Source organism: Meles meles, chromosome 5 (assembly GCF_922984935.1).
Source record: "Meles meles chromosome 5, mMelMel3.1 paternal haplotype, whole genome shotgun sequence".
NCBI classification, from domain to species: Eukaryota; Metazoa; Chordata; class Mammalia; order Carnivora; family Mustelidae; genus Meles; species Meles meles.
The window spans coordinates 73,096,120-73,120,884 of NC_060070.1; the positions used below are offsets into that span (position 1 = coordinate 73,096,120).

Sequence of the window (24,765 nt, forward strand, 5' to 3'; positions counted from 1 at the left end):
GCAATGAAAAGTTGGGAGGATGAGTTTAAGCACTCAGGTGACATCTTCAAATCTGGAATAGCAAAAGTGTATTCTGGCTATAGTGGAAGGAAAACAAGAGTAAAAGCAGAAGTAGTATCTAGAGAGCCATTGTGGTCATTTCAAACTAAATATTATGGAGATGGAATGAGAGTTGGGTAGTGGAGAGGAGATCTGTACAAGAAGAGCAATCCCCTGCATTTGGTAATAGGTTGAATAAGTGGGAGTCCCATGAGGAAGAGAAAGGACCAAGGAAAATTTCTAGCTTTCTGGCTTATATGTTAAATGCATCAGGGTCCAGACAACCAGGTTGCAAATATGGGGAAAGATGAGGTTGGGTAGCTAAGCAAGACTCAGATCACAATGGAAGAGCATCATATGTCATACTAAACAAAACGGAGAGCTGTTGTAGAATCTGAAGGAGAGTGACATGATGAGATCCATGATTTGGAGAGTTTACTCTGTCATATGATTAATAATTGGTTGGAGTTGGAGATGGCTTAGAAGGAGAGATCATACAAGAAAACTGAACTGGATTTGGTTGAAAATGAAGGTAGAGTAAAGGGTAACTTATTAACTTGGGTGGGGGAGAATTGGCTACATATTGAAGGACAAATTACTGAGATGCTCTAAACAGGAGAAAGTATGGGTTTTAAGAGGAAGATGATGAGTTTAATTTGAGATGTCCAATCAGAAGCTTGGTTTTTGGGACTGAAGCAGAATAAAGTCTGTCTTGAAAATATAGATTTTGGGGGCACCTGGGTGGCTCAGTGGGTTAAGTCTCTGCTTTCAGCTCAGGTCATGGTTTCAGGGTACTGGGATCGAGCCCCACATTTGGGCTCCCTGCTCAGCGGGGAGCCTGCTTTCCCCCTGTCTCTGCCTGCCTCTCTGCCTACTTGTGATCTCTCTCTGTGTCAAATAAATGAATAAAACATAAAAAAAGAAAATATAGATTTTTGAATCATCAGCTTATATATGGCAATTAAAGCCCAAAGAAAGAATTTACAAGTGAGAAAAGATGTAGATTGATGACTGCACCCCAAGAAAACCAACTCTTAAGGGATGGGCAGAGTAAGAGCCTGAGAATAAAAGGACAGAGAATTAGGAGTAAACTAGAGGAGAATAAGTCAAGGAGGAAGGAAAGGTCAAAAATGACAATTGCTAAAGTGGGTTCAAGTAAATTAAAGTTTTCATTGGATTTAATGACCAACTTGTCATTGGTTATGATCTAGAAATAGCTTTAGTAGCAAGCTTGGAGAGGAAATTTAAATTGCAGTGGAGTGAGAAGTGAATGCAGAACTGTCTCCAAGGTTTTCAAAAACTTTGGCTGTGAAACAGAAGAGAGAACTAAGAACAGTAGCTCTGGAGGTATGTGGAGTTGGCATCAAAAAGCATCTCAGTAGTTACCCACATTGTAGGACAGTTCAAATATGCTGAATTTAATTCCTATGTTCAAGAAACTTACATTTCAAGAGGGAAATCAGATGGCAATAAATCAGAATACACTAAAAGCGGTATGTGATTATGTAATATTTTGCCTATGTAATATTTCCACTATAAATTATACAAAATGCATGTTAAGTGTTAGTTTGGGGAGGAATATGATTCTCTTTATCACAGTATTAGAGAACTAGATTTCCCCATGAAAAAAATGAGCATAAAATATATAAGCACTTGTAGGAGAAAGGGCAAGCTCCTATACCAGTTATGTAGGATGAGACTCACCAAATGCTTTAACAAATCTAACGAATGCATTATTCATAAAGCAACTGGTTAACAAACAAAGAAGAAAAGAGCATCAAAAAGACTGGCTGGTCTCCCTGCATTTTACCATCAGCTGGACAAAGGATTAGTCTATTCAACTGCCAAAACATAATGTTTTAATTATTCAGAAGTCATAAAGCTCTTCAAGGATCAGGACATAGTCTAAGCTATTTTAAAAGATGATTTCCCCAATAAGAGAGTACTTTCACAACTATTCATAACACTTTGTGAAAAGAAAGTTTTATGCAGAAGGAGCCAAGATGGCAAAGGAGTGGCAGACTGAAATGACATCAGGTCCCAGGAGTTCAGTTAGATAGTTATGAAACCATTCTGAACACTTGAAAACTCAACAGGAGATAGAAGAGAAGAAGAGCAGGAATTCTACGAACAGAAAACCGATGACTTTCTGGAAGGTAGGACATGCGGAGAAGTGAATCTGAAATGACGGGAAGATAGACCATGGGGAGGCGGAGGGGCTCGCTCCTGCATGCAGTGGAGCAGCAGGGCACAAAATCGGAACTTTTAGAAGTCTGCTCCACTGAGGGACATCGCTCCAGAGGCTAAGTGGGGGTGGAACCCTTGTAGGGAGAGTGTGGTCTCAGGTCCTGCGGGGTCACAGAAGGATTGGGGATGTCTGAGTGTGGCAGAACTCCCCGGTATTGGAGCAGGGAAGCTGACTACAGAGATGGAGCTCTCAGATTCTGGTTACCTTAAACCAGATCCAAGGCACAGTCAGACCACTGCTCTTCGAGCAGGGACCCCACAAGTGGCAGATCGGGGAGACCCCCTCCTTCCTTCTCTGGGAGGAGTGGTGCAGGAGTGTGTGGTAGGAATCTGCTGGGTTTGGAGACTCCAACCAGGGTTGTATGCCAGAGACAGAAATGCTCAGTCACAGGCTGAGTGAACTTGGAGTGCAGCCAGAGACCAGGGAGACGGGAGGGATCAACTACTTTTCTCTGACGGCACACTGAGAAGTAGGGCTGCAAGTTCTTGGCTCCTCCAGGCTGGAGATTGGGAAGCCGCCATTTTCATTCTTGTTCTCTAGAGGTCTACAGAAAGCATTCAGGGAACAAAAGCTCACAAGAGTGAACCCGAGCTGATTGCTTTAGCCTGGCCCTTGGCAAGGGTGGTACATTCCGCCTTGGGCAAAGACATTTGAGACTCATGGCAACAGTCCCTTCCCCTAGAAGATCAGCAAGAACATGGGTGGTACATTCCGCCTTGGGCAAAGACATTTGAGACTTCCCCTAGAAGATCAGCAAGAACATCCAGCCAAGACCAAGTTCACCAATCAATGAGAACAGAACTCCAGAGCTAAGGGAAAGCAATGCAGAGAATTCGCAACTTTTTCCCCATGATCCTTTAGTCTTGCAAAGTTAATTTTTTAATTTTATTTTTTCTTATTCTATTTTTTTAACATCTCCTCTTTCCTCTTTTAATGTTTTTTTAACTAGTCTAACCTAACAATAACTTTAAAAAAAAAATCTTTCTAAATCTTCATTGTTATAGCCATATTTTATCCCTTCATTATATTTAACCTTATTTTTTATATACATATAGATTTTTTTCTTTAAAATTTTGGTATATAATTTCTTCTACTAGATCAAAATATACCCTAAATTTAGCACATGGCTTTGTTCTCGTCTTCAGCCTGTTCATGTTCTCTTCTTTCTTTCTTTTTCCAGCCAACTTATCAATTCCTTTAAAAATTTTCTTTACATTTTCATATTTACTGTCATAGTCCGTCCCTTCATTGTGTTTACCCTTATTTTTGTATATATATATATGCTTTTCTTTCTTTAATATTTTGCGAGGTTGTTTCTTCTAAGAGACCAAAACACACCCAAAATCAAGTGGCTGGCTCGTAATATTCAGCAGTCTAATATATAGATAGATAGATAGATGTATATATATATATATATATATTTAAAAAGTGTATATACACTTTTAAAAATTTTTTTATTTTTATTTCTTTTTTCCCCCCTTTCTTCTCCCCCCAGTTTTGGGTCTCTTCTGATTTAGTTAGCATACATTTTTCTGGAGTCTTTGCCAGCCTTTTAGTATTTTATTCTCCCATGCATATAATCTTATCTGGATAAAATGACAAGACAGAAAAACTCACCACAAAAAACAAACAAACAAACAAACAAACAAAAAAACCAAGAGGCAGTACTGATGGCTAGGGACCTAATCAATATGGACATTGGTAATGTCAGAACTAGAGTTCAGAATGACGATTATCAAGGTGTTAGCTGGGCTCGAAAAAGGCATGGAAGATATTAGGGAAACACATTCTGGAGAAATACAATCCCTTTCTGGAGAAATAAAAGAACTAAAATCTAACCAATTGAAATTTAAAAAGCTATTAATGAGGTGCAATAAAAAATGGAGGCTCTTTCTGCTAGGATAAATGAGGCAGAAGAGAGAATTAGTGATATAGAAGATTAAATGACAGAGAATAAAGAAGCTGAGCAAAAGAGACACAAACAACTACTGGACCACGAGGGAGGAATTCAAGAGGTAAGTGAGACTGTAAGATGAAACAATATTAGAATAATTGGGATCCCAGAAAAAGAAAGAGAAAGAAGGGCAGAAGGTATATTGGAGCAAAGTATAGCAGAGAATTCTCCTAATACAGTAAAAGGAACACACATCAAAATCCAGAAGGCACAGAGAATTGCCCTCAAAATCAATAAAAATAGGCCCACACCCTGTCATCTTATAGTAAAAGTTACAAGTCAGAGTGACACAGAGAGAATCCTGAAAGCAGCTTGGGACAAGAAGTCTGTAACATACAATGGTAGAAATGTTAGACTGGCAGCAGACTTATCCATAGAGACCTGGCAGGCCAGAAAGAACTGGCATTATATATTCAAAGCATTAAATGAGAAAAATATGCAGCCAAGAACACATCCAGCTAGGCTGCATTGAAAATAGAAGGAGAGATTAAAAAGCTTCCAGGACAAACAAAAATTAAAAGAATTTGCAAACACCAAACCAGCCCTATAGGAAATATTGAAAAGGGTCCTCTAAGCAAAGAGAGAGCCTAAAAGTAGTAGATCAGAAAGGAACAGAGACAATATACACTAATAGTCATCTTACAGGATACATGGCACTAAATTCATACCTTTCAATCGTTACCCTGAATGTAAATGGGCTAAATGCCCCAGTCAGAAGACACAGAAGACACAGGATAACACAAAACAAAACAAAACAAGACCCATTGATATGCTGTCTACAAGAAACTCATTTTAGACCCAAAGACACCTCCAGATTTAAAGTGAGGGGGTGGAAAACAATTTATCGTGCTAAGAGACATCAAAAGAAAGCTGGGGTGGCAATCCTTGTATCAGATAAATTAGACTTTAAGCCAAATACTATAATAAGAGATGAGGAAGGACACTATATAATACTTAAAGGGTCCATCCAACAAGAAGATCCAACAATTTTAAATATCTATGCCCCTAACATGGGAGCAGCCAATTATATAAACCAATTAATAATAAAATCAAAGAAACACATCAACAATAATATAGTAATAGTAGGGGACTCTAACCCCCTCATTGAAATGGACACGTCATCCAATCAAAAGATCAACAAGGAAATAAAGGCTTTAAATGACACACTGGACCAGATGGACATGACAGATATATTCAGAACTTTCCATCCCAAAGCAACAGAATACACATTCTTCTCTAGTGCACATGGAACATTCTCCAGAATAGATCACACCCTGGGGCATAAATCAGGTCTCAACAGGTACCAAAATATTGGGATCATTCCTTGCATATTTTCAGACCACAATACTCTGAAGCTGGAACTCAATCACAAGAAGAAAGTGGGAAAGAACTCAAATACATGGAGGCTAAAAAGCATCCTACTAAAGAATGAACGGGTCAACCAAGAAATTAAGAAGATTGAAAAAATTCATGGAAACAAATGAAAATGAAAACACAACTGTTCAAAATCTTTAGGACACAGCAAAGGCAGTCCTGAGAGGAAAGTATATAGTGATGCAAGCCTTTCTCAAGAAACAAGAAAGGTTTCAAGTACACAACCTAACCCTACACCTAAAGGAGCTGGAGAAAGAACAGCAAAGAAAGCCTAATCCCAGCAGGAGAAGAGAAATCCTAAAGATCAGAGCAGAAAACAATTAAATAGAAACCAAAAGAACAGTAGAACGAATCAATGAAACTAAGAGCTGGTTCTTTGAAAGAATTAATAAGATTGATAAACCCCTGGCCAGACTTACCAAAAAGAAAAGAGAAAGGACCCAAATAAATAAAATCATAAATGAAAGAGGAGAGATCACAACCAACACCAAAGAAATACAAACAATTATAAGAACACATTATGAGCAACTATACAGCAGCAAATTTGACAATCTGGAAGAAATGGATGCATTCCTAGAGGAATATAAACTACGACAACTGAACCAGGAAGAAATAGAAAAACCTGAACAGAGCCATAACCAGTAAGGAGATTGAAGCAGTCATCAAAAATTTCCCAAAAAATAAGAGCTCAGGGCCAGATGACTTCCCAGGGGAATTCTACCAAACTTTTAAAGAAGAATTAATACCTAGTCTCCTGAAACTGTCCCAAAAAATGGAAATGGAAGGAAAACTTCCAAACTCATTTTTTGAGGCCAGCATTACCTTGATCCCCAAACCAGACAAAGACCCCACCAAAAAAGGAGAATTATAGACCAATATCCTTGATGAACATGGATGTGAAAATTCTCACCAAAATCTTAGCCAATAAGATCCAACAGTACATTAAAAGGATTATTCACCATGACCAAGTGAGATTTATTCCTGTAAGGAATGCTTTATTCCTGCAAGGAAGGCTACAAGGTTGGTTCAACATCTGCAAATCAGTGAATGTGACACAATACATTAATAAAAGAAAGAAAAAGAACCATATTATACTCTCAGTAGATGCTGAAAAAGCATTTGACAAAGTACAGCATCCTTTCTTGATCAAAACTCTTCAAAGTGTAGGGATAGTGGGTACGTACCTCAATATCATGAAAGCCATCTATGAAAAACCCACAGCGAATATTGTTCTCAAAGGGGAAAAACTGAAAACTTTTCCCCTAAGGTCAGGAACATGGCAGGGATGTCCACTATCATCAGTGCTATTCAAAACGATACTAGAATTCCTAGCCTAGCAATCAGACAACAAAAAGAAATAAAAGGCATTCGAATCGACAAAGAAGAAGTCAAACTATTACTCTTTGCAGATGATATGATACTTTATGTGGAAAACTAAAAAGACTCCACTCCAAAACTGCTAGAACTCATACAGGAATTCAGTAAAGTGTCAGGATATAAAATCAATGCACAGAAATCAGTTACATTTCTTTACAACAAAACAAGACAGAAGAAAGAGAAATTAAGGAGTCAATCCCATTTACAACTGCACCAAAACCCACAAGATACCCAGGCATAAACTTAACCAAAGAGGCAAAGAATCTGTACTCAAAACTATAAAGTACTCATGAAAGAAATTGAGGAGACACAAAGAAATGGAAAATGTTCCATACTCATGGATTGGAAGAACAAGTATTGTGAAAATGTCTACGTTACCTAAAGCAATCTACACATTTAAATAAAATATAAATTTTATATTTAAATAAAATATAAAAATACCATCTTTTTTTTCCCAAAGAAATGGAAAAAAAAAACCCATAAAATGTTTGTGGAACTAGAAAAGACCCCAAATAGCCAGAGGAATGTTGAAAAAGAAAGCCAAAGTTGGTGGCATCACAATTCCAGACTTCGAGCTCTATTACAAAGCTGTCATCAAGACAGTATGGTACTGGCACAAAAACAGACACACAGATTAATGGAACAGAATAGAGAGCCCAGAAATAGACCCTCACCTCTATGGTCAACTAATCTTTGACAAAGCAGGAAAGAATGTCCAGTGGAAAATAAACAGTGTCTTCAAGAAATGATGTTGGGAAAATTGGACAGCCACATGGAGAAGAATGAAACTGGACCATTTCCTTATACCACACACAAAAATAGACTCCAAATGGATGAGAGACATCAATGTGAAACAGGAATCCATGAAAAATTTTGAGGAGAACACAGGTAGCGACCTCTTCGACCTCAGCTGCAGCAACTTCTTCCTAGACACATTGCCAAAGGCAAGGGAAGCAAGATAAAAAATGAACTACTGGGACTTCATCAAGATCAACAGCTTCTGCACAGCAAAGGAAACAGTCAACAAAACCAAAAGACAACTGACTGAATGGGAGAAGGTATTTTCAAAGGACATATCAGATAAAGGGCTAGTATCCAAAATCTATAACAAACTTATCAAACTCAACACCCAAAGAACAAATAATCCAATCAAGAAATGGGCAAAGGACATGAACAGACATCTCTGCAAAGACATCCAGATGGCCAACAGACACATGAAAAAGTGCTCCACATCACTCGGCATCAGAAAAATACAAATCAAAACCACAATGAGATTCCACCTCACACCAGTCAGAATGGCTAAAATTAACAAGTCAGGAAATGACAGATGTTGGAGAAGATGGGGAGAAAGGGGAACCCTCCTACACTGTTGGTGGGAATACAGCCACTCTGAAAAACAGCATGGAGTTTCCTCAAAAAGGTGAAAATAGAGCTACTCTACAACCCAGCAATTGCACTACTGGGTATTTACCCTAAAGATACAAATGTAGCTATCTGAAGGGGCACATGCACCCGAATGTTTATAGCAGCAATGTCCACAATAGTCAAACTATGGAAAGAACCAAGATGTCCATCAACAGATGAATGGATAAAGAAGCAGTGGTACATATATACAATGGAATACTATGCAACCATCAAAAGAAATGAAATCTTGCCGTTTGCAATTACGTGGATAGAACTAGAGGGTATTATGCTTAGTGAAATAAGTCAATCAGAGAAAGACAATTATTATATGATCTCTCTGATATGAGGAATTTGAGAGGCAGGGTGTGGGGTTTGGGGGGTAGGGAAGGAAAAAATGAAACAAGATGGGATTAGGAGGGAGAAAAACCATAAGAGACTCTTAATCTCACAAAACAAACTGAGGGTTGCTGGGGGCAGGGGGTAGGGAGAGGGTGGTTGGGTTATGGACATTGGGGAGAGTATATGATATGGTGAGTGCTGTGAAATGTAGAAGCCTGACAATTCACAGACCTGTACCCCTAGGGCAAATAATACATTATATGTTAATAAACATAATTAATAATTAAGAAAAGACTGACTGTACAGTGAAAGAACTCTCCTGCAGAATTGTGAATTGTAGCTGAAATTATCAGGTGAGTATAAGCTCACAGTTTTCAACCCTGGCTGACATCAGAATCATTGGAAGAGGTCTTGAAAATCCCAGTGCAATGGGGTGCCTGGGTGGCTCGGTGGGTTAAGGCCTCTGCCTTCGGCTTGGGTCATGATCTCGGGGTCCTGGGATCGAGCCCTGCATCGGGCTCTTTGCTCAGTGGGGAGCCTGCTTCCCCCTCTCTCTCTGCCTACTTGTGATCTCACCCTCTATCAAATAAATGGAAAAATCTAAAAGGAAAAAAAAAAAAAAAGGAAAATCCCAGTGCACTTACTGCCCCGCCTCAGACCAATTACATCACAACCTTTGGAACTGAGACCTAACCCTAAGTAATTCCTATATGGGCTCCTAATTTAAGGCACTGTCTCCTCTAATGTAGCCATGAAAGTCATGGCTACCACATCCAATGCTGGATCATTCATGTCCATGAGATAAAGGTACTGGTGGTCTCAGGATAATACTATTGGATATTTCAGTAATGTAGCCTTCTAGTGATGATTCCATATGTATCAATTCACCTTTTGATTTCATGCTGCTTGACCACAGGGGAAGAATTGATCATGTTGACTTCAGTATTTAAAGTCTCCATGATAATTATGTTTCTAATTATAAATGTGATAGAGAGAAGTTTAATTAATAAATGAGGATTTTCATTTCTTCCTCATCCTCACTTCATTAAAGAGATCTTTGCTTTCAGTAGTCTTATTTCTAGGCTTTTTGTGTTATAAAATCTGAAGAATATACAGATAAAAATGGTCTTAGAAAAAGGGTAAGTTTACAGTGGACAAATCTGGTAAACATTATCTTAGCAGGTAATCAAGATAATAAGACACACTGATTACATGGGTTCTTAATTTGATGTAATAAAAATGATAAAATGATAAAAATGATACTTTACCCTCTTTAGCCTTTCCCACAAAAACCCATAACTCCATACTTATCACAAAAACATGAGGCAAACCCCAATGAGGGACATCCTACAAAATACATGAGCTTGTCAAAACTACCAAATCGTAAAAACAAGGAAGTCTAAATCTCAGTCCATAGCCTAAAAGACATGATGACTAAATGTAATGCAGTGTCCTAGAATGAGATTCTGGAATAATATAAAGATGGTAAGTGAAAATTGAAGAAATCTGAATAAAGTACAGTTTTTAGTTAACAATAACGGAGCAATACTAGTTCATTAGTTATGATAGATATACCGTACCAAGAAATTAATAGTAGGGGAAACTGAGTATGGAGTATAGAGGAAATCTCTGTATTACCTTTAAAACTTTTCTGTAAATCTAAAACAATTCTAAAATAACAAATTTATTTAAAAATAGTATTGAAATTAACTGAAATTGGATGCTGGACCTAAATGTAAAATACAAAACTATAAAACACCTAGAAGATAACAGAAGAAAATCTATATGACCTTAAATACGGTGACAACTTTTAGATACAACACCAAAGTCAAATACATGAAAGAAACAATTGATAAACTGGACTTCATTAAAATTAAAAACTTCTGCACTGTGAGAGATATTGTCGAGAATGAGAAAGCAAGCCACTGACTGGCTTTGTGAAGGACATATCTGAGAAAGGGCTATGATCTAAAATATACAAAGACCTCTTAAAGCTAAATAATAAGAAAACAAACAATGCAAATAAAAAGGAAATGAGGAAAGACTTGTCTTAGTTCATCTGGGCTGCCATCACCAAATATTATACATTGGGTGGCTTATAACAACTAAAGCTTATTTCTCATAGTTCTGGAAACTGGGGGGAAGCACAAGATCAAGTCCCCTGTGGGTCTGGTGTCTGGTGAGAACTCACTTCCTAGTACCATTTTTCACTGTGTCCTCATAAGGTAAGGAGGCAGAAAAGAATCTTTTTTCTATAGGGGTTCCTTTTGTAAAGGCATTAATTCCATTCATGAGGGTTCCATATTCATGACCTAATCACCTCTCAAAGGCCACACCTCCTATTATCATCACCCTGGCAGTTAGAATTTCAACACAGGAATTTTGGAGGGGACATAAACACTCAGTCCAAGGCAAGACCTTAACAGACATCTCACCAAAGATGATACACATATGATGGCAAATAAGCATATAGGAAGATGTTCGGTATCATATATCATTAGAGAACTATAAATTAAAACAAGAAGCTACAACTACACACATAACAGAATGGCAAAAATTCAAAACAGTGACAACACCAAATGCTAGTGAGGTTGTGGAGCAATTGGAATTCATACTCATTGCTGGTGAGAGGCAAAATGGCACTGCCACTTTGGAGGACAGTCTGGTGATTTCTTACAAAACGAAACATGCTTTTACTTTATGATTCACTGATTGAGCTCCTTGTTACTTACAAAAATGAACTGAAAACTTATGTACTCAAATGTTTATAGTAGCTTTACTTGTGTTGCCAAAACTTGGAAGCAACCACGGTGTCCTTTAGTAGATGAATGGATAAATAAACTGTGGTACAATCAGACAACGGAAAGTATCAGTCAGTACTAAAAAAGAAATGAGTAATCAAGCCATGAAAAGATACAGAGGAAACTTAAATGGATATTACCAAGTATAAGAAGCCCATGTGAAAAGACTACATACTGTATGATTGCAACTATGTGATACTTTGGAGAAGGCAAAACTATAGAGACCGTAAAAAGATCATTTTACTAGGGGTTTGAGAGGAGAGAGATTTGAGTAGGTGGAGCATAGAGCATTTTTAGGGCAGTGAAACTACTCTGTATGATACTATAATGGTGTACACATGTCACTAAACATTTCTCAAAACCTATAGAATATACAACACCATGAATGAAACAAAAAGTACACTATGAACTTTGAATGACAATGATTATCAGTGCAGCTTTATTGTAATAAGCATACCACTCTGGGGTGAGGGTGTTAATAATGGGGAAGCTATGTATATGTAGGGTTAGGCGGTATATGGGAACCATCTGTACTTTCCAATCAACTTTCCTTGTAACCTTCAACTTCTCTAATATATGAAGCCTATTTTTAAAAATTTATTCAGTATGGGAGATTCTGCTGAGAAGATAAAAAAGATGTAGGCTAAGACATTATAAAGGGCTGATTTTCCTAGTAAAATAGCTCTTGTTTCTAGGTTTAAATAATTAAGCTATAATCAAATCAATGAGAGCAATGCTTGTGTCAGTTTTTCCTGTTCCTCTATTCCCAGTGTCTGTCATTTTGACAGAGTACCAAGAACATGGTAGTTGCCCAATAAGTATTAATAAAATGAATGAATAAATGAAATGCTTCCTGTTCCATGGAATTTTCCCAAATTACCCTTAAAGAGATTAAATCATCCCATTTATGTTTCTCAGGTACATTTCTTGTTCCTTCATTTTATTTCATGTTTTAATACGTATTTGCATGCAGTTGTTCCATATTACCCTCCACACATCTACATACATAAGTATGGGTGGTTCACTGGGCTAAGTGTCTGCCTTCAGCTCAGGTCAGGATTCCAGGGTCTGGGGATGGAGTCTGCATCTGGCTCCCTGCTCAGTGGGAAGCATGCTTCTCCCCCTGCCTGCTGCTCCCCCTGATTGTGCTTTCTCTCCCATTGACAAATAAAAAAATCTTAAAAAAAAAATTATTTACTTAAGATAGAGAAAGAGAGTGCCTGTGCACGAGTCAGGAGTAGGGGGCGCAGAGGGAGAGAAAGAGAGAGAGAGCCTCCAACAGACTCCCCACTGATCATGGAGCCCGACATGGGGCTCAATCCCAGGACCCTGAGATCATGACCTGACCCAAAGACAGGTGTTTTAACTGACAGAGCCACCCAGGTACCCCTGGAGACTGGGTTCTACTTAGGTCCCTGAGTTTAGTGAATTGTATGGCCAGTGGTAATTCTTTTCATTGTCACGACCGGAGGTATATCTTTTTGAACAAATAAACAAAAAAATGAACTAGATAATATGTAAGGACATTCTAGCTTCAATATTCTTCATCATTTAAAGCTCTTAGATAATCAAACTGGATCCCTAAATTACAGGCCAGGTTTCTGCTCATGCATTTTTCTGGCCACAAGATGGCGGACTTTGTGTTGTTTTCTTCATTCTCTAACAGCAAAAAGAAATGACCCTCTTCAGGTTTTGAAAGTTTAAAACACCCAATTCCTTAAAAAGTCTGATAAATGTAACAGGGACTTTACATTCTAACTTTTCAAACTGTCTTAAATGCTTTGGATTTTCACAATAAAGATTTCCTCTTTTGTTAGGAATACTGATTTCCACTGTATTTCTATACAAATGCAAATATCCCGTGATAAGATCAAAGCGCCTGTAAGTATTTTCATTTGTTTTTCTTTTTCCTTACATAGTCAAAGACAGTGTTGTTGGAATTCAAAACTGATAAAAACTTTTATGTGTGACTAGATAGAATTTTCAAAATACACCCTCGCTGATATTTTTTGCCCTTGTCCTGGACACTGCCCAAGAATCACAACTTCTGTTGATGCTACTGAGCTTCAGGATTTTCTTTGAGGCAGAAGTATCAAGTCAAAATACATCTAATTCTCCCCCAAATTGGGAATTAGAAACAACAAGATTTGCACTTCAGAAATTTGATGTAATTTTCCTTAATATACATGATCTATCTGCTGTAAGGACATTCATGATCCTCCCAACTTACCCTGGTCAGAAGCTCATTCATTTCCGACACGAGCATGTTCAGATTGCCTTCTGCCAATTGAATGAGCCTCTCTGGGGCCCGCTGAGGTGAGAGCAGGTGCTGAAAGAGATTTCATCCCATATACATTTTAGTAAATGGTTTTGCAGTGATCATGGGGTTGCACATTTAACACAACAGTTTTCCTTTATATACAAAGTATTTCACCTTCTTGTCTTCCAAGAAAAGATAAAGAAACCAGTTCAACTAGAAAAGATATACATCTATATATCTATATATCTCTAGTGCTATGCAGAATATCTTGGCAAGCAATGCAAGTTGCAGTCATTTTCTGAGAAATTAGTATGTGCCAGGGTCCCCCCCAACACACACACACACACACACACACACACACTTAATTCTTAAAACAGTTCTATGAGGTAAATATTATTTTGTTTTGTGTCTGAGGAGACTGTAGTTCAAAGGAAGTTAAAACCTACACAAGATCACATGGCCAGTAAGGGGTAGAGTCAAGATGAATTTTGCCCAATTATTCAAGGCACCCATTTCAATGAAGAGAGATACAGTTTACAGAAAAGAGAGGAGGGAGCCTGGCTAGGCACTCATAGAGGGGTCATTTTCCTTGTTGAACATAGTCAATGTCACAGAACAGTAACATTAGACAAGGTCATCTTGTGACAGGGATCTATGAAAGAAAAAAAGACCACTCCATAATCATCTCTCAGCACAGACAAAGCCATGGTCTCAAAGGTACCAAAGATCCATTTGCTGTTGAATCTGAGTGACCACTGTCCCTTTGGTCATTATAGCTTAGCTAACCTGTGTTCTTCCCTCTTCTCCATAAACTTCATTAGAATCATCCATTACCCCCACTTCCTAATAGCACCCAATCCAGCCCAAACCCCTGCTTCCTTACAGCTACCCCAGAACACCCAGCACAAACTCAAATACTCAGAGTCTTTTCTCTGACCTTCTTTGGAGACATGCCCACATGCCCCATGGTGGGCAGTGTCTGCCTTGTTGCAATGAGCTCAGAACCTCAACTCTGTTCTCAGTGATCTCAGGCTGGAACCAGATAGCACTGACACAGAGAAAGGAAACAAACAAGGAAGTGAAATAACTTGCTTACTATTTTTAGAATATTAGGATAGGATCCCAAGCATCCAGGTATTAAGTAAATTGTAAAAGAAGGACACAAACCCAGACTCAAGGAAGACTGGAACTGAAGGAAAATCAAGGTGGTTTTGACCAACACTCAGCCAGTGCTCAGGAGGTAGAAGACTGTATCTCTTGGCTCAGGTGGTGGTCACAGATGAAAAGCTCTTCCATTAGGGCATTTCACTACTTCATCCAGTGCTTAGGTAGTATTTTCAAAATTATTTATGTCCTACTGAAGTATTTGCTTTTCTAATTCAATTTCCTTTCTTTGTAATCTTCCCATGTATAGCCGTTCCCCCTCATCCATGGAGGGTTATGTTCCAGGACCCCTAGTAGATGCCTGAAACTGATCCTATTGAACCCTGATATACTGGTGTTTTTCTTATACATATGAGCCTAGGATAAAGTTTAATTCATAAATTAGACTCATAAGAGATTAACAACGATAAACTAGAACAATTATAAAGACATGCTGTAATAAAAATCATGTGAATATACTCTCTCCCTCTCTCAAAATATGTTACTGGACTATATGCACCCCTCTTGTGATGATGTGAGATGATGAAATGCTTACATAGCGAGGCACTGTGGCATACATGAGGGTACTACTGACCTGTTGATAAGTCAGAAGGAAGATCATCTGCTTGTGAACCATTGCTGACCATGGGTAAATGAAACCATGGATTAGGGGCGACTAAGGAAAATATCCAGTCAGCATCTTCCTTATTAAAACTCCTGTTACTGCAAGGTAAACTCAAGATTCCTCTGTCTAGCTTTCAAGGTTGTCCTTCACATCACCCTACCCCACTCAAGTTTCTAGCCTTATCTTTTACTAGCCTGCCTGCCTTCTCATGTCTGATAAACCTGTCCTATGAATTCACAGCTCTGATCCAGCTCACACACTCTCTTAGACTCCACGGCAAGAGTACAAGGAGGCTGGGCTAGGCCTTTCCAGGCAAGTTACTTTCTCTCTCTCTGAGCTTGACAAAGGTAGTTTCATTCCCCTAGCCCTAGAGTCATAGTACCTTTTTCTACTCAAATCCTGGCTCTGCATTCAGTACCTGTGTGATCTTGGGTCTCATATGTAATTTTTCTGTGTTTCGGTTTCCCTACCTGAAAAAAACATGCATGATACAGTACTCTTTCCTACCTCTTGGAGTTTCTATAAGATTTATGTATGATAATTCATGTGAGGCTTTAGTCAGTTTATTACTTTGCACAGAGCTACTCATCAATGAGTGTTAGTTATTTTTGCTGTCATCATTATTGGCTTCCTCTTCTGGAAAATAGGACTAATAATACTTGCCTTGAAGGCCATGGTTCAGATTACAGAATATACTCCCTAGAAGAGTGTCTTCCAGTGTCTAGTGAATAAACCGTCCTTGCCAAAAATTTCTCTGCCTATTAAATTGTGTCTATCCTTCAAGTTCCAACACGAATTACACGCTCATTAATAATGCATCCCATAGTAACTCTGAATATTAGCTGTTTCTCCAATCTTTGTACAATACGGTAAGTCAAAAATGTGTAAAACACATGATGATTCTCCTGATTCTTAAATTATTGCTATAACCACATAGACTGAGGGTAGTGACCACAGCATAGGAGCTGTAAAACTCCCAGGGAATCAAGCACAATACCGAAATTCTCCAGGATTTCTCAAAATTACGTGATCATTGACCGATGGTGTATTGGGAGTTACTTCCATCTTTTTTCATCAGATGAAATCTCAATTTCTTTAACATTTCCTCCTCTCCCACCCACTACCAAAAGTTTTAACGATGTTTTAGAAGAGTGTTTTTCAAATTAGTTCTCAGTGAAGTGTTTTCAAAGGTCTCCTAGCTCTCTAGTACAAAATTTTAATCCTGTGTTTTCATTTTGACAGGAAGCTTAAATGTTAATGTAAGCGTTTCTGGAAGTCAGGCTGGGCCTCTGAGAGATGGATCAGGCCACTTGATCTCAAAACCTGCCTCTGCACGCATGTCTGGTTGTGTGGTGGACTGGACATGTAAATCATGTGGCCTTGTCAAGTGATGCCAAGGATCCCTTGCGCGGGGCTCTGTAGTTCATACCGTGGAACAGTAGGGGTTACAGGTAACATACACACTGATGAAAGAACCTGTGTGGAAGTAGTTAGGGGCATATTCTTGTCGCAAGCACAATTTGCTCTCAACAAAAATCATCTGTTATTTTATATTAATGTTTTTAATTTTAATTTTATTGGTTTTTTAGGCTTTTGTGAGGATTAATGTGTTTTGATTTTATAGAGCTATAAGTATAGGGAACTATACCTGATTTTATATTGGTACATATTTAAATAACATAATAAAGCTGATTTAGGCCAAGCACTGAGGGCACATAAGCCTCTTTCCCTTAATAGCAATCTGTTATAGTATAATACTCAAATTTGAAAAACACTGGTTTAGAAAGTCTCTGAATTTCCCTCCTGGCTGCTTGCCTTGATTTGGGGCAATGGGAAGAACATTTACAATTCGGGCCACTACCCCTTGGGAAGCTTCTGTCATCTATTCCCGGGCTCTTGATGTTACTGCTCCAACCTACCTTTAGTTCTTGAGTCATATTTTCAAGACCATACAGCATTTTATATGGAGCAGGTAGTGGGCCAGTGAGGTTGATACTCATGGCCATCTGCTCCAGGCGAGCCAAGTCACCAAGAAGAAGGCCTGTGCATTCATCTCCACAAACTGTGAAAGGGAAACAACAAGGAATATTTATTTCCATTAAGCATCCCTGGAAGATATTCAAAGGTCTCAGCTATGAAATATTTTATGGACCACATATAATTCCATGAGCGATGATGCTACCCATTTTAGATAATTAATACTTTCAAATAGATGATGGTTGAAAAAAAGAGGAAACGACCAACAGACGAGAAGACATGCCTTTGACCAGAAGCTGAGATAGGGACAGGGACATAAGCTGAGGAACCAAAGCAAATGGATTTTGAGGGGGACAAGCATATTGCAGAAGTATGAGAGGTAAGACATGGGACAGAACATTAGAAATGCTTCAGCAATTCCCACATAAGCAAACTAGAGGACATCTGTAACTAGAGAATAAAACATGCTCCTGTGTCTAAAACTGTATTCAAACTCCCCTGGAGTTCCCTGGAGAGCGTCTATAGCAATTGGGTCTTCAAGTGTTTCACGTAAAATGGATGCCGCCTCTCCCAAATTTGTACAACTTTTCTACTTGACATCTACTGAAAAGAATTATTAAAAAAAAAAGTCAAAAGAAAGAACTTTTCTTTTTATAATTTGTGTTTTTTGGCTCATGATACGTATGGATTTATTTACTTACTGACTTACTTGCCAACTTTTCCTCTTTAGCCTTTCAACATGTTATTGCCCATCATTACACGCACTCCCACAAATTCCTGCTTTGCTAATTAACCTCATCCAGTCTTGTGGATAAATAATTGCTAAGGGCCAGGAAAATGTTATTCCTTAAGTAGCCAGAAGTGCTAATGTTCTATGTATAATCTTCTCGATAATGAGGAAAAGCGAGTATTCAAGCTTGGTGTGGCGGAAGGGGACTGTTGGTAGAGTTAGTAGAGAGAAAAAAAAATGTTTTTTTCATTATTAGACTAATTTCATAAACAGTAGAATTTCTAAAATAAAAGTACATGAATTCTTCTGGATATTAAATATGTACATATTCAGTTTGAAGTTTTTAGTTCTTTTTATTTTTTCCTAACTCTTTGCAACAGAGCAATGAGATGTAGCTTCTCCATGCCAAGGAGTATGAACTACCATATTTATAATATGCATTCATGTAGACAGTTATAATTTCTGGCATATATTCAGCAGAAGGAGGTATCAAAACTATGCATATGAGAAGAGAGGTAAATGCATAACATAGCAAATACCAAGACTTGGAGTAGCTTTCGACCATGCCCAAAATTGGCAAGAATTCAATTAGTCCTCTAACTAGCACTCCCCTGAGCTGCCTGATGGAGAGGAAGCCATTAACTAAAGCTCGCAAAGAGAAGTAGTACAGTGGGTGGTTTTTTGATAGGACAGCAGTTAGAAGTGAGTTACAAGAGCCCTACACAGGGGTTCAACTGCCCCAGCAGGGCTTTCAGTAAATCAGCCCGGCACTGGTGCTACCTGCAACTGTAGAGTGTCACCTGCAGGAGCTTCGCCAGCTGAGTGAACAAAGAGGCTTTGGAGGCAGGAGCCCCAATGTGGAACTAGAGCTGTATTCTCTTTCTCTTCTGCTAACGGAATGAAAGGGAATTTGCTCTGCATGGAAACTCAGTAAAGACAACAGAGCATTGTGCCTTCCCGCTCCCAGTTCAATGCGAGTGCTTGAGAAGATTTAACACACCTGTCTACGTGAAACAGTTACAGGAAACACAACGTGCAACACAATTAGGTGTTGAATTGAGTCTGTCTAAACATCAAGACACAGTCTGGTTCTCAAACAGTAGTGGGTCTCAGAATCATCTGGAGAATTTTCTTAAATCACAGGAGATAGCTATACCCCCAGTGTTTCTGACTCAAGGGGCAACTGAGTTGGCTGGCTTCTGATTCTCCAAGAATGTGCTTTTTCGTCTCCGGTGAACGCTACTGCTTCTGTCTGTACGGCACAGTTTGGGGGTAACAAGATTGGCAGTGTTGCCATCACCTGGGAGTTTCTTAGATGTGCACCATCTTGGGCCCACTCCAGATCTTGTGGCTCAGAATCTGCGTTTTACAAAGATTTTCATGTGACCTACACATGTTAATATTTGAGAAGCATTGCTACAGGTTGGTTGGTCTCAGTTCTATCTGTACATTAATATCCTATGGGGATTTATAAAATACAGATATCCAGGTACTTCCCACCCCCACCTTCAGAACATCTGATTTCTTGGGTCCGGGGTAAGGCTGAGGCATCAGGATTTTTAAAATATTACAGATGGTTCTATCATACAGCTAGGGTTTAGAACCACCATTGCAGATGATAAGCTTTAGGGATGCTCAATCCTAAGGATGAAAGTTGTCGTTTTGCTCATTGTCTCCACTGCCTTGGTCACTTCTCCCTGCACCTTCCCCTATGTGGCTCCTGGATGTTCAGGTCAAGGGCTCAAGTGTCACTTCCTCATAGGGGAAGGCCATGATGACTCAGAAATGACTGTCTCCACCAGTCCCTACTGCATTCCCTTGGTCTTGTTATCTTAACACTCATGTGTGTTGAGCTATCTTATTACTTTATTTATATATTGCTTCTTCCACACCAGAGAAGAGACCTTAAACACCTTTGGTCACAGTGTTTAGGATAGTGTCTTGCACAGAGTAAGTATAATAAAAAAAATATGTGCTTACTACTATCTTTGTGAAAGAAGAGCAAAAAATATTTTGGAGTAGAGCAGAGTACTAGAAGGAGAGAAAAGAGAGAGGTAGCTAGGGAAAGGGAGGGAGGGAGAGAAGAATGGTCAAACAGGAAGTGTATAAATGGGAGGAAGTGATAATGAGAAAGGAACTGGAGAACAACACTGAGAGGTGAGGAACAGGAGAACAGAATAAAAACAATGGTAAGAGAAAACTGTCCTGTGACTGGAGAGGCAGAGACTGATTAATGTCAAGACATGGTTGTTATGATACCTGTAAAAAGTAATTCAGGCTCTTGTTTGTTTGTTTTGAGGTAATTTAGTTTTGAACCAGGAAAGAGTTATTGGAATGGAGGAAGGGAGGGGAAGAAAAAAGTTACAAAATGTTATCAAGAAAGAAGCACAGATGGGTTACTGACCAGATAAAGGCAATGCCCAGTTCTGGGGAGGTTTAAAGCATTACCACTTCCTTCCTGTTCTCTCATTAAGAGGTAGAGTCTGTTTCCCTTCCCTTAAATCTGGGTTGGATTTTGACACACTTTGACCCAAGGAGTGTCTCAAAGGAGTATTGTATGACTCTTGAGCCTCAGCTTCAAGGGGTTGAACATTTTCTACTTTCACATTCTTGGAACTCTGCTGCTTTATGAATAATCCCAGATGAGTCCTCTTGAGGAAGAGAGGCAGCTGTGAGCAAGAGAAAGGAGACCTGACCATTCCAGCTGAGGCCCTATCATGTGAGTGGGGCTATCTGAGACTCCCCAGGCATGATAACAAAATAATTATCCATTGGAGTCCAGCCCAAACTGTCAACCTACAGAAACAAGGATATATCCAGTTGTTGTTTTAAGCTATTGAATTTTGGAGTGGCAGCAATACATAACTAATACACTTTCCCAAATTTTGCAAATATGATTTAGAGTTCAAATTCAGATCAGACTTACAGGTTGCAATTCACAGGCTAAGAACAAGTATTAGTAACAATTCTTAATTTTATTAAAAGTTAGGAAGGATACAAAGTTTCCTCCCCACTGAGGCCAAGTTTATCATTGTTATAAAGTTCCATTCAACTTCTAGTGAAGATGGATTTTGGGCAGATGTTCCCAGGATATAAGCAAAAAATATGCTGCTTTTACTTTCAAGATCTTGAGAGATATTTCATAATAGGATGTCTCACCATGCTTTTTAGGGCAGTGTGTTCTTCAGGAATCCTTTGCTAGCCCCTTCTCTAAGGTATTTATAATTTATAACTTACCTACTTCCAAAAAGAAATTGAATCAGGTCACTGATAATAGTGTAGCTAGAGGTTCCTCACTGGTGGCTCCAGAAATTTCCAGGGAAATGCTTTCTAAGTTTTTACTTCATATAAGAATAAATCAAGCACTGGAATGCAGAACTAGATCTGATTTACTGTAATACACTACGGAGTAAATTGGTGAGCTAGAATGCCAAGAAGCATGATGAATACTGACTTTTCCCTTGTTCATTCTATCTCCTGCCCATCTGTTTTGGCTCCTCATCTTCAGTTGTTGAAATAAAAATGTATTTAATTGCTCTTTCAAGGACTCATACATCCCATTTTATGTCTCTGTGTCTAAAGGTCTATTATTGTCCCATGTCTCATGGTCTTTGTATTTGCTTTTTGATGAACAAAGTAGAAGCACATTTCCATAAGTGAAAGGTAAGTTTTATAGTATGCTCCAAGTAATACACTAACATCTGTCCAAGTGGGTCAGAAAGACTTATGGATATGACAACCATGGGGAGTTTTCCAAAGCTTCTATGTAAGTCTAGTTCATGCAATTAGACAATAAACACATGGGGAAATGTGCCTTTTACATAATGGTTTGCTATTTTATTCTGACACAAAATATTTTACTTATACCACAAGCTACTTTTATTTGTCCTCAAAAAGTCTGGACTGTCTGGCAAAAACACGGATGCAAATTAAAACCACATTTAATTCACTATGAAGGGGAAGATTTGAAGAGTGTAGAGAGACATAGAATATTCACATTATGTAAACAGTTGTTCTTTGGTAAGGGTGCAGTAACTGCTCAGTGAAAATTAATACCTATCTTATAATCAGGACCCCCAAAGAACCTCATCCAACCATTCTATTCAGCAAGAGATAAGGTTATAAAGTGAGATCCTGGCTAATCGGCATGGGAACAAAAGCAAATATTTCAAGACTATGATTATATTTTACATGACTAAATGTTTCTGAGGCTTTGCCTATAAAAGTGTCAGGATAAATTTGTGTCTAATATTAACAAAGGCAGTACTAAATTCAGATTGTTATAGCTAGGCACATGTAAAGGACAAATCATGCAGCTGATATTACAGATCTTTCTGTTAGCAATTAGTACAAAATACTGCATTTCTACCAGAGTCCCTCATGCATAATAACTACTGGCTTACTGTCACAAAAAAAGTCACACACTACGCCCACACCAAAGAAGCTAACGCTGAAATGAGTGCATTGAGTGTTTTTGAAAAGGCCAAACCCATTAACCAATTTTAGGTAAAGATACATAAATTGTCTGCTCTAATAAAATAAGGATAAATGGGTAAATATTCATTTCTAACAAAAGACAAATTTGTGTACTTATATTCATATTTTAACTCATATATGAAGGCCATTCATAATTCTTAGAGTATGGATTTTATATTTCTCTCCTTTCTTTTTCCCCTTCAAGAAGAAACTTTTAGATTGGCATATATTTAGGGCTTATTATTATGTAGAAATATCTTCTAAAATAAAAATTTGGTTTGAAACTGATTAAGAAGGCTTTTTTTTTTTTGCCTATTTTCTCTGAATAAAGGGAAAGGTATTCTGTAGGCTTTAGATGAAGCTGATGAACCTGTTCATGCATAAAGTTGTTTTATATATTATATGTAATTTGTATATTTAATATATCATGTAATACATAAGTATAATTATATAGAATACATAATATAAAATTTATAATTTATATATTTATATATGTTACATAATATAAATTTTTTATTTTAACTTAATTTTTAAATGTTTTTGTATAAATTTTATTTTATATATGTTAAAATGCTGTACATAAGTGTGTGTTGTTTATATCTGTATGTATATATAGATATATATAAAACACAAGTTCAATATGCTTAAGTATGGCATAACTGTTCAAAAAAAGGGTAACTTTTTTGTAAGCACTATAATATAATAATACTGGGATAGTAACTTTTATCTATATAATATTCATTATATAGCAGGCAATATGTTCTTTCTTGCCTCCATTATCTCATCCACACTGTTCACAGCAATTCTATAAAGTGCTATTAATATCCTCATTTAAAATATCAGTAAAATAGTCAAAATAATTGTATATATGAGTCTATAAATATTGCCATGTGAAAATTTAAAGAGAGGAGAAAATATAAGGTGGTCATAAAAGGGGTTTTCAGTGAGTTGAAGAGCCTAGAATGAGACAGAATTATAGAAAACCATGTTAGCCTAACAAATATTTCATCAGAAACAGATGAGCTGTACAAAATATGTTTTTGGTAAAAAGTGGTCAAATACTAACCATGATGCTAATAATGCCTAGAATTTACTGAGCATCTATTATGTTTAGGTGCTTCACATACATGTATATAGTATTTCTTTTCCATTTTACAGATGACGAATGAGGTTTAGAAGAGTTGACTAAATGGCATCACACCACATGTATGTGGCCAGCCAAGGATTTGAACCTTCTGGAGACACATCATGACAGCATGTTTCCTGGCATCGGAAGATGGCCTGCTTCATGGATACCACAGAAAAGGCAATCATACTATCTTACTCAGACTTCCTTTGACTCAAAGATCTTATGATTCTATTGTTCTTTGAGGTCAAAGAATCTTGGATCTCACAGAGTAAAAACTGTAATCAAATGGAGTTTACTCTTGGGCTCCAAGATGGCAGAGGAGTAGGAGACCTAAATTCATGTGGCCCCTGGAATTCAGCTAGTTATCAAACCATTATGAACATTTCCAAACTCAACAAGAGATCAAAGAAAAGAATAGCAGTAACTCTATGGACAGAAAAACGAACATTTCCTGGAAGGTAGGGCAGATGGAGAAATGAATCTAAGGCAATATACAGGAAGATAGACCACAGGGGAGGGAGCCTCCATCAGCTGCCTGTAGACAAGGGATAGAGTAGGGGAGCACAAAGTTGGAACTTCTAGACATCTGGTCTGGTGGAGGGACATTTCTCCAATGGTGAAGTGAGGGGTGGAATCGTCACTGGGACAGTGTGGTCTCAGGACATTCAGGGTCACAAAAAGAATGATGATGCCTTGAATGTGGCAGAGCTCCCAGGTATCAGAGTGGGGAAGTCAGCTGCAAAGACTGAGCCAAGGAGTGGGCTCTTAGCTCAGGGTTGCCATAACTGTGATCCATGGTACAATCAGGCCTCTGCTCTTGGAGCAGGGACCCAAAAAGTGGCAGATCCGGGAGAGTCCCCTTTCTCCCCCCGGGAGGAGCAGTACAGGA

At 38.2% G+C, this 24,765-nt stretch overlaps 1 protein-coding gene across 2 annotated transcripts in view; it reads right to left on the bottom strand.

Moving 5' to 3' along the window:
• The window catches only part of LAMA2 (laminin subunit alpha 2), a 661,080-nt gene that overhangs the window by 146,697 nt on the left and 489,618 nt on the right, over positions 1–24,765 (bottom strand). For both annotated transcript variants that reach the window (XM_046006188.1, XM_046006187.1), the window contains exons 33-34: positions 17,484–17,626; positions 13,767–13,865 (exon numbers count right to left, since the gene is read on the bottom strand). In XM_046006188.1, the coding sequence (XP_045862144.1) occupies positions 13,767–13,865; positions 17,484–17,626 (242 nt within the window). The remainder of the gene's footprint in view (positions 1–13,766; positions 13,866–17,483; positions 17,627–24,765) is intronic.